At 30.4% G+C, this 12,133-nt stretch overlaps 1 protein-coding gene across 5 annotated transcripts in view; it reads right to left on the minus strand.

The window, feature by feature from the left end:
• Nucleotides 1-683: 683 nt before the first annotated feature.
• LOC143225431 (sortilin-related receptor-like) overlaps nt 684-12,133 on the minus strand; it is a 99,794-nt gene continuing 88,344 nt past the window's right edge. For 2 of the 5 annotated variants that reach the window (XM_076454847.1, XM_076454851.1), the window contains 6 exons: nt 9,416-9,672; nt 8,601-8,878; nt 5,951-6,183; nt 4,475-4,684; nt 2,617-2,631; nt 684-1,877 (listed from right to left, as the gene is read on the minus strand). In XM_076454847.1, the coding sequence (XP_076310962.1) occupies nt 1,816-1,877; nt 2,617-2,631; nt 4,475-4,684; nt 5,951-6,183; nt 8,601-8,878; nt 9,416-9,672 (1,055 nt within the window). In that variant the 3' untranslated portion in view covers nt 684-1,815. The remainder of the gene's footprint in view (nt 1,878-2,616; nt 2,632-4,474; nt 4,685-5,950; nt 6,184-8,600; nt 8,879-9,415; nt 9,673-12,133) is intronic. The other 3 variants (XM_076454848.1, XM_076454849.1, XM_076454850.1) reach the window with 3 other exon arrangements.

The following is a 12,133-nucleotide window of genomic DNA, read 5'->3' on the forward strand; positions in this document are numbered from 1 at the left end:
CACAGTGGGGGTTGATGAGAAGATGACATGTACCAGAGATAAAGCCCACATAAGGGCACCTGATCTCCAGATAAAGCCCACATAAGGGCACCTGATCTCCAGATAAAGCCCACATAAGGGCACCTGATCTCCAGAGATAAAGCCCACATAAGGGCACCTGATCTCCAAGATATTAAAATTTGAAAAACACCCTGTGCAATGATGTAAATAATGCATGTGTAAAAAAAAGCACAACTTCCTAAAACACACATCCATACATCCTTTCTGAAAAGAAGAAAAGATAATGAATAACTAGTATTACTTAAAAGTTTTCTACATCACAAACTATTACCTAGGTACTCACAACCACAATAAGAACTCTAGCTTGTAGAAATAAACTAAGAAAGGAATATCCATACATGTTGATACATCTACCCATGTTACTGGTAGGATCAAGCCCACCTCAACATTTTAAGTCCCCCCCCCCATTCTTCTAAAATATGACAATATGTAGATATTTTGATATTGAATTAAAGTTACAGATACAGTTGTAGAAAGTATAACAGTGAGTAAACACTTTGGTATGTACATTAAAGTTTACAGTTATCAAGTGTCTAAAATTCACAGGTATTCATGCCTTCAGAAAAGTTGAAATTGAATGAAACAGTTTGATTAGGAACCAAAACATAGAAAGTAGACAAAAAAACCATTGGAAATAGATTTATTGTTCAATATACAGTGTACAGATTCAATGACTTTAAGTGTAATTTTTTTTATTAAAAACAGAATACATGGACAACCTTCTCTATTATGATCCAATAATATTCTAGGTTACCTGCAAAAAACTAGTTGTATACAATTTTCTTCATTTTCCTAAATATTATAAACTCATAAAAGGAAAACATTTTCTAACTACAGAAATCTCACGAAATAGGAAACCTTCACAACTATTTCCAAACTTAGACCAGATCTTATATATTTCATAAAACATTGAACACTTTCAGCTAACACAGTATCTGATCAATGCTTATTAATTCATTATATCTTAAAATCTAATACTTTACACAAAACACACATAAATATTTAAATCTTCAAAGCAATAGAACATAAAATCAATCTGTTCTATGCACCATACGTTTTTCAGTCAAGAATTAATCAACCCATCCTTAGCTAAATGATACACTATATTAGTGTTCTTATTACAAGTTACTTGCCATGAGACCATTTGTGAAAGACAAGAAAAACATTTATATTTTCACTTTTATAATCAGTTATTCAAACAGAAAATATGGTTGATAAGTAATAGCCAATAAAATGCAAGAACACCGGTTGCAAAATATATTTCAAATACTTCTGTTAATTTTGCTCAAACACTTTTATTGTGAGTTCAGTGACAGCTTCATCTTCACACACAGGCCAGTATCACAGAGGATAAGACTCATTACATGTAAGATACAATTACAAATTATCCACATTAATCAACTGTATAAACAGTCATTAGGATGTAGCAATATCTCTTCCAAAAGAAAATAAAAATTATAAAAATTTGAAAGAAATGCCCAATGTTACAGTTTTACCAAAAGAATACTTGTTTTAACAATAAACAATAGGCCAAGAAAATTATTTTAACAAATAGCTTAACATAGCTGAATTATTTCAGATACAGTAACTTATACTTTTTAGAACTAACTTGGGAACAGCACTTCCAAAAATGGTGATGAAAACAACATTTGTAATCAAAAGCTGAATAATAAAGTCAGTGTACAACCTAAATAAAAACGTTAAATTTTAATAATGTCAAACTGATATGTTCTGAAAGTGTTTTGTGGTTTCTCTCTATGCAATTACAAGGGGTTCATCATCAGAGAAGCCTCGTATCATTGGGGAATCTTCTTCATCTAAATGAAAAAAAACGTTTTAGTTTGGAAGAGAAAACACTGCATTAACTGCTTCCATACTTCTAAGAAACTACAAAAAGCTACACATACAAAATTTATCTTTGAAAACCTGTACACTAAAGTTGCCATTTAATATTGTAATTTCTCAAAGTTCACATATTCACACACCATGATAAGTAATTAGTAATGTCACTTATATAACTAATAATAAAACTAAATGGCAAATAATTTCCATCCTAAAACTATGCCAATACAATTTCCATCCAAAAACTATGCTTTACCTAATGTCAATTTTAAAACTAATCTTTAAAATTCCATCTATAAATAGCAAAACAAATTAATTACATTTGACATTTGTCTACTGATGTGTTGGTTTTCGCTTCTTACACTTGTACCTCTGTTAAATACTTGATAAATAAATAACCCAGACATAAGATCACTGGCAAACAGAAGCTAATATGATACTATATAGATCACCTCTAAATGTGCTGTTATTAGATCACTGGTAAATAGAAGCTACTACGATACTGTACACATTAGATCACCTCTAAATGTACTACTGTTAGATCTCTGGTAAACAGAAGTTACTATGATACTGTACATATTAGGTTGCTTCTAATTTCTCTCATAAGTAAGATCTTAAGTGTCACTTTATAACTACAGTTATTAATTTGAAAAGAACAATCAATGTTATCACAACCACATTTTATTTTTTTGATTAAATACAATAAATACTTACCAAGGCTAACATCACCTTTGTAGCACAAAAGTAAGAAATGTAATATTTTAGAATCATGTATTAAATTTCATAAGTAATTAAAAAACAAGAAAATCAACTGAATGTATATAGGGAACAGACTGACTAAAATGGTTTTACTACAGTTGGGTTGGTGTTCAAGGGTATCTTATTGGAATCTTGTAAATAGCTTTTAATGTTTTCAGTTTACAGTCACTTAAGTTTGATTGCTAGTTATGATATAACTGGCTATCAATTAGTTTACACATAGTACTTTGCTACTAATGGAGAAAAGCAGGTGTAGGGTAAAATCTTACAATATACAATCCTTCTTAAAACTCCCTGAAGAAGACAGAAGATTGCTAGTCAAAGTGTAGGGCTTAGAGTATGTGATAATTAGTACAGATAAACAAAGTGATAACTAATTAATAATTAGACTTAGGTAATTCAATACTTTAATAACCATGTCAACAAATAATAACTTGTAGACATTGTTGTAACTGAAATATACACATCTCAAACATACAGCAAGAAAACCAATAAATTTTGTTTTTTAACCAAGTCACTCCACTGAGATGACATCACAAATCTTGGCTACAATTCCTAATTTACAACATGAAATGTGGAGAGCTTTTATTAAAATATAAAAATCTGTTGTACATAAGAAATGACGTTACAAAGCAATTTATACTAACAATGTCAACATGACTCAGTCTCTAATAAGTCAGAACACAACATGATGTTCATGTGAAGTATGAAAAACTTTTGCCTAGTATCCTGTGGTGTTTTACTTTATACCATAAACTGTCATTAAATAATGTAGAATACAGTGAATAACTTATAACTGTGAAATTAAATACACAATACTATGTTAGATGGCACTCTGTAAAAGATAGTAGCATTCACACTTTGACTGCAAGTATTTGGGTTAGTGTTTTTTTTTTTTTTTTTCGTAAATGAAAACTATTGTGGTGTAAAAACCATTAACTGTGAATATGTTTTTAATGAAATACAATGCATAATGTGTTGTAATTACTATGTTTTAATTCCCACACCATAAATATTACACTTTTTGAGATTACAAGGAAACTGGTTAGCTATGATGTTCTCTCCTAATCTTGTAAATAATATCTTTTATTCATTTTATAAAATGCAAGATGCTTAACTTTGATGCAAACGTTCTTCTCAAGAGTGACCAAACTTAACTCTCTATGTATAGTGCTTAAAACAAGCAACTTCCATTATGTCCTTCATTTATCAGCCAACTCCTTCAGTTAATACAACTGTAACCCATTAATGGTTATACTGTTCTGTATAGAATTATTATTTGATTGGTTGGTTTAAATTTGCAAATACATTTATTTCCCCAAAACAATGAAACAATGAAATGTACAGTCACCATAACAACCACATTTTTCTTGTTCTTTACTACTTATTCGTGTACAAAATAAACTGGAAACGCTAGTTGTAATTTTCTAAAATATTCTTCAAAGTGTGTGTGTGTGTGTGTGTGTGTGTATCTTGGCAACTAGAAATGTATCTGTCAGACAGAAAAGAATGAGAAGTTAAAGAAAACGTCTCACAGGACTCACATACTAAAGTCATAATACACGTACTACACAAAAAAGAAACTCTTCCAATACTAAAAAACAAAATAAATTTTTTTGTTAATTTGTGAAATATTAGACATCCAAATGTGGCTTTGTTTTAAAACAAACGAATATCTTGTTACACCTGAAATACATGTGTCCACTGCAGTTAATCTAATACCTGGAATTTGACATCTAAAAACTTCCTACTGTTCCATCAGGGGAAAAAATAAGATAACACAATACTAATATTATTACAAAAATATACTAACCCAATTCATCACCAGTAGAAAAGGTTGTAGCTCCAGATCGAGTGTCATAATGGCTATTAGCAAACGACAGGAAACTCCTCTGCAAACGACGGTGTCGAACAATAAAACAGATTAGTGCTGAAGATAAAGCTATAATGACAACTACTATGGGAACAATGATGCTCACCAGGTTCGAGTCTGTCAACACCACAGAGTGGGAAGAATGTGCTGCTGTTATAAACAGAATAAAGTTACTAACATTATGAAACATTTAAACTAGTCTTACACTAATGGTAATGTTTTTCTGTAATTACTACCTACATTTAAACACAAAACCAATCAATGACATACTTCAAACTTATAACTAGTCTTACACTAATGGTAATGTTTTTCTGTAATTACTACCTACATTTAAACACAAAACCAATCAATAACATACTTCAAACTTATAACTAGTCTTACACTAATGGTAATGTTTTTCTGTAATTACTACCTACATTTAAACACAAAACCAATCAATGACATACTTCAAACTTATAACTAGTCTTACACTAATGGTAATGTTTTTCTGTAATTACTACCTACATTTAAACACAAAATCAATCAATGACATACTTCAAACTTATAACTAGTCTCACACTAATGGTAATGTTTTTCTGTAATTACTACCTACATTTAAACACAAAACCAATCAATGACATACTTCAAACTTATAACTAGTCTCACACTAATGGTAATGTTTTTCTGTAATTACTACCTACATTTAAACACAAAACAAATCAATAACATACTTCAAACTTGTAACTAGTCTTACACTAATGATAATGTTTTTCTGTAATTACTACCTACATTTAAACACAAAACCAATCAATAACATACTTCAAACTTATAACTAGTCTCACACTAATGGTAATGTTTTTCTGTAATTACTACCTACATTTAAACACAAAACAAATCAATAACATACTTCAAACTTGTAACTAGTCTTACACTAATGATAATGTTTTTCTGTAATTACTATCTACATTTAAACACAAAACCAATCAATAACATACTTCAAACTTATAACTAGTCTTACACTTATGGTAATGTTTTTCTGTAATTACTACCTACATTTAAACACAAAACAAATCAATAACATACTTCAAACTTGTAACTAGTCTTACACTAATGATAATGTTTTTCTGTAATTACTATCTACATTTAAACACAAAACCAATCAATAACATACTTCAAACTTATAACTAGTCTTACACTTATGGTAATGTTTTTCTGTAATTACTACCTACATTTATACCAACCAACCAAGAAAACATACTTCAAAGTTACAACTAGTCTTACACTAATGGTGAGGTTTTTCCATAATTAATACCTACACTTACACATAAAACCAACCAATAATATGTATGATATTTGAATTCAGTTAGAATGTACAATTTGCTTTAATTTCCATATACTTGTGTGTGTGTGTGTATTTCCCAGAAAGTTACGATGTACCTGTATATGGACTTCCTTCACTAGCAACATCTGTGAGACTGCTAGAATAGCCATGTTCTTCCTGTATACTCACAGCAACATAGCATATAGGTTTGTTTTCTGTCAAGTGAACTGGAACTGGAAAGTTATACACCTTACTCTTACCAGTTGAGTTGATTGCTTGACTTGTCTGAACTAATTTCTTTGCATTCTTCAAGTCTTTCTGCATACTGACCCACACAACATATGAGAAACTGAAAAATAAACAAAACACTTTTAGGTATCTAGAACTACTTGTAAAGGTTCTATAAATAGCACTATTAAAGATTTATAGCAGTATTAGGGATTTTGCAATAACCAAAACCTACTCCAGTAACTTGTTAAGACTTCTACATTTAACTAAAATATGGTCCTTTTATAATATGAATATTCACACAAATAAAACAATGAACGAATATAAGCTATGCAAAAAAAAGTTTTTATATTAATTAACATTTGAAGAACAGACTCCTACAGGAAATATTTTTAATAGAGCATGTGAATTATACAGAAATCACACTGAACCAGAAATACTGGAAAACCTGATAAACAACTAGAGAAAACAACTTTATATGAACATAAAAACTGACATCTAATGTGTAAGTATATCATTAGCAATTATCAATGCAATATACAAAATTTGTGATAAAGAAGATAATACAACTGAGCTAAATGTCATAACTTACAAAGACATGTAGCCAAGTATAAACAGTTTACATATACATACATACATACATTTTAGTTCTATTAAAAAAACATCTGGTAAATAATAAAGCAACTGTTTTTGAAAACCACTCTTCTTCATAAACAAATTCAGTTCCATATTATCCTACAACCACAGCTTCAGTTTATCCAAATTTGCCTGGAAGATTAGGTTTATGTTACGGAAAAAGTAAGGGAATCAAAACCAGAGGTAAGTTTATTGTTTATAACATTATAGGTGCTATTATAGAAACAAATAAAAACCCTATAACCCAAGCTCTTTCAAATGGTGGACCTTAGTTCTTCAAAGGAAAATTGGGAATGGTGCTGTAACTGAATGAGTGATATATATCAAAGACAATTTACTAATATCATAAAGGTCTTCTGTTTTTCCCCATAACATATTTATTTCACTATGTACTGTTGTGTCTCATTTTCACTACAATGCAGCTGGTAGTGAGAGTATGTGAAAAGGTGTTAGGGATGTTTTAATTTATAAATGGCAAAATACACATATATTTAAAACTATACTTAAGTGTTTAAGTAAAATAACAGAGACTTTGAGACTGATAGAAAAAGATGCTATACTAATTTATAAAAACAGATATGAAAAACTATCTTAAATAGTAAGTTTTAAGAAATTCAGCTTTCATATTGCATCAAAAATAAGCAAAGAATAAAAATTAATTTTCTGACAGAAATGAAACCAATGAGTGAAGATCACTAATTCCAGGATCTATATTAATTCCAAATGTTTCAACAGTGTTTAGATTAACAATCCAATAAGTTTCCTCTGTTTCTCTATCTGCTTCAGTTTTGAATCCTGTTTCAACACCAACGAAAGTAACATCGTCAGAGAAATGACTGGGTTGGTTAAAGCGTTAAGCAACAGGGAGACCTTTTTTGGTGTTAATGGAAGATTCACGGTTGTTGAAATGTTCTCTAAGAGTTGTTTGTGTGTGTCCAACATATTGATGATTGCATTTTTACACAGTATAAGATAAATGGTGTTTATTTGTTTCACAAGTGCTTTCTTTGGATATTTTAAAGTTTCTTGTCAAAAAATGTGTCAGTGGTTTTAATCAACTTGCAGGTTTGACAATGACCTTTACTACATGGATGATGACCATTTTTGGGTGGGATGTAAATCACTTTTGTGTAAATAAGGATACCCTTAAGAGTTCTACTTTTTCACAGGAACTTCAAAAAATATGTTTAAGGTGATCACTGAGATGTAAGAGAAGGAAATGTTTTTTCAGAAGTTGTAAAACATTTGAGTTTAAACTGATGGGCTATAACAAGAGGAATTATATTTGAAAGTTTAGTATTATTCTGATTTTAGCATTGTAAATCTGAAGACACAGTTGTTCCACCAGAGGATCACACCTGTGGAAGTTGGGTGTATCTGATAGTAAAATGATAGATAGATGTAACTATAGAAGTTGAGTATATCTGAAAGTAAAATGAGAAACAGATGTAACTGTGGAAGTTGGGTGCAGTTCCTAAAACACGGTGTATCTAATGTGGGCAATAACTGTAAGAGAAGTTTAAACATACTAGTGACATGCAAGAGAAGTACCAACAAAGAATGTGTAATTGGAATTAATGTGAATAACTTGCATAACTATAAAAGTTGTATGATAATTTTGACTGTTTCAGTCATTATTCACAATTAAAAATCTTCAACAAGTCTGTTAATGAAACAGTAGCCAGGACGTTCATATTGTCTATCTGTGAAATATTGAATAAATGTTAATAGGTTTTCTGTTGTTTTATACTTAAATAAAGAATTTCCAAGAAAGAAAAGAAGAAAAAACTGAGGCTTTCATATAAAACAGCAGACATCAACTAAGTATAGCAGCATGGACTCACTTGGTGTGGGGGGTGATGGGGTGGATGTGTTTCATGCAAACAGATGCAACTTCCTTACCTATGACCATAAAGTTGGACTGGCCAAACTGGGTCTTCCCAACGAGCATGAAGCTCTTTATTTGTTCCTACAGTCAAGAGAAAGCGAGTAGGTGCTGGAATAGGTGGTGCTTCATACCTGACAGGAGCAGTTGGACGAGAACTGACATGATTAGTCTGAACCTGAATGATGTAGATTCCTCCACAATGAATGGTCAGGTTGAAAGACACGATGCTGTCTGTTTGATTGATAATTCTAAACCACTTTATTTTGTTGAGTGTCTTCTCTCTTACCATTACCTGTTACAGATAATCTTTAGAATAAGCTTTGTTTAAAACAACATGGAATTACTTATGAAGCACTTTATTCACATTAAACATTGTTTAGTTCAGTGATATTTATTTCACAACAGAACACTGAAGCCATCTTTCCTAACACCTAAAACTATTCTCCAACTCGCACTTTATTTCTAAGGATTAAAACCTGCAACATCTTGTTGGATCTACAAACCATATTAGGTTTAACTTTTAATAAAGTCTTTTCATCATACCTACTTCAATGTACTTAATTTTCTGATAGATCTACATAAAGTGATGCCTTATTTACTGCTGAATATTTATATATAAAAATTTTCATTACACATGTGTGCCATCTGCAACTAAACCTACTTTTGTAAAAAAGAATAAAATTCAAATTATTCACAGTTTCTAAATCATATTTAATTAAAGGTTCAATTTAAGCTTGGTAAAAGATCTGGCATATTTTTAAAATAGAACAAGTAAGCCTTTAACTTTTCAGCATTTACAAAATAAAGAAATATAAACCAGAGTTCTCACATTATATCCAATTTCTTGATCAAGTTTTTGGCACGATGCCTCCCACTGTACCCTGACAACATTACTGTCCTTACTGTAAGGTGTAACAACAAGAACTTTTGGAGGAGCAAGGTGGTCAAACTCTGTAGTAACACGCTGAATACCACGTGAAGGTCCAATGCCATAAGGCCCAATGATTCGGACATCAACAGAGTATAGCTGGCAGGCTTCAAGATTTGAAATCTCAAATTTGGTTTTTGTTGTATTTCCAAATAATTCTGTAAAGAATTAATAAACATGGAAGACCCAATAGACTGGTTAATAAGATATATACATATAGAAAGAGAGAGACAGAAAGAGAGAAAATAATTAAAATAATAACAATCAAGCCAAAGAAAATAACTTAGTAGAGAAACACAAACCAACTATTGATACACTGCTGGTTGTACAAGTTCCAACTAACATAATACTTCTGGTTTATATGATTTCCACTTTAAACAAAGGAAGAAATAATCTATGTATCACTATTTTGTATCTATGTTTGAGGATCAAAAGTTTATTTCATATAATCTCTCTATTCAGGGCAAATACATTTCTAACACTTTAAACCTTTTGTGTACCAGTCCTTGCATCACAAAGACATAAGTAACTCTTAAATTTATCACTATAGGTCACAATCGAAGGCCATATCATGTTTGATGACTTGCATTTAAACTTTTACTGAACTACTACTGTATGAATTTGTCAACAAGTCTGGTACCAAATTGTTGCCTATAATGTTTCAAATTATACATAAGCTAATTCTTTAATTTAAATATTAAAAAACACACCTAAACAATTTGTGTGAGTGACATGGTATGTTAAGTACAGCACTGGATAAAATTAGATGTTTGCAAGATCAAAAATAATTACACTAGGTCTATAGTTTTTTACAAATTAAAAACACAATTACTAATATTAACAAACTAGAATATAAAATTTGAACCTCATATCTTTTTATTTTGGTGAGATACGACTTATGTACTGAATCAAACACAGTAGCACCATTCACCTCTTTCCATTTTTGGAAACATTATCTTATATACACTTATTTCAATATGACATGTGAATAACCAATTAAGAACTTAGAATGTCTCCCATTTCCTAGTGATTTTCTCAGCCATATTAATCTATTAAAAGGCTTCTGCATTCTTTCAAACCTAGATTTGAAGGAGGTAGGTTGTGTCTTCACAGTATGCTTGAAGTTTCATATTTTTTTAAAGACCTAAATATAGCTTAGTTACTAAGCTTGATAAATTATATAGTAGAATTCTCTGGTATTGATATAGTAATCTGCAATTTTTTAGTTAATATGTATATATAAAATAATCTCATAACCTCCATGTGCAAAATTTTCAAAGGATTATCAACCTATGTCAAGCAGCAACCAGGTACAAAGGTTGCAATTAGAAGAGATGATTGTTTGCTTTACTTCTTTATTTAATGTTCCATATTTTAAGATAAACAAGTTTAATAACTAATTTCTAAATATGGTTGTGTTTTCAAATCCCTGTTGCTCCAAACATGCTCATCCTTTCAGCTGTGGGGGGCATTATAAGTGATGGTCAATCCCACTATTTGTTGATAAAAGAATAGCCCAAAAGTTGGAGGTGGGTGGTGATGACTAGCTGTCTTCCCTCTAGTCTTACACTGCTAAATTAGGGACAGCTAGTGCAGATGGCCCTCGTAGCTTTGCACGAAATTCAAGAACAAATAAGCAATTTCTAAATAGTTATAATCTATATACATATATAATGTACAATAACTGAAACACAACTGTATATTACAAAATATTAGTCTACCAAAAAACAGTCAAGACAGAGTCACTTTAGAAAGACTATAGGTCAGTTTTATATTATGGATGTAGTAATATGAATGCAAGTGCACCAAGTTATGCCAAGTTCTGTAATGTTAGCCAGGAAGGAATGGATGGTCAATAGAATAAATATACAACATGAGACTTAAGCTATTTAGACAAAACATTTATATTTTTATGTTATAATCTGTAGTTATTCTAGAACAAAAAAGCATAACTTATATTTATTTTGTAATTATTTTATGGTGGTTATGAGGTTAGTGAAATTGACAATTCCCACACATGCTTAGGGTTGAGAAAATAACAGACAAAATATAAATAAAGTTTTACTGTAAATACACATTTAAAATGTGCTTAGGAGGTTGTTTTAGAGACTACAGAAATAATATTCAAGATTATGGTGATCCAGAATTTTTTTAATCATAACACAAAAATCACTTTCACTTGAGAAAGTAATGAAACAGAGTTTATATTTTTGCAAACAAATCATTAATAAAAATATTTTTAAAAAAATCTGATTTTTTTAGAACAGAAAATTTGCAGTCTTTACTAAAAGTCTACCAAGCATTATAAAGATGTACATCCTTAGTCAAAAGTTATAGTATAAATACTTAATGCAGGCAATGCATATATTAACTTGTTTGTATTATACTTAGCCTACTGTGAAAGGGTTAATACTATGTTCCAGAAATAAAGCAAGTGGATAAAAGTGTTTGAAATTTGTCAAACGTTTCTACAGATATGTAGTTTAGAGAAAAAGAATAGTAATAATTAGTCCTGATTTTTTTCAGCTAACACTTTGCTAGTTATTTGCTCTCAGGTATGTGTGAGGTAGTTTCATGTTAAGTACAAAAATACATGTTTTTACCTTACAGTTTTCAAAT

Source organism: Tachypleus tridentatus, chromosome 9 (genome assembly GCF_004210375.1).
Source record: "Tachypleus tridentatus isolate NWPU-2018 chromosome 9, ASM421037v1, whole genome shotgun sequence".
NCBI classification, from domain to species: Eukaryota; Metazoa; Arthropoda; class Merostomata; order Xiphosura; family Limulidae; genus Tachypleus; species Tachypleus tridentatus.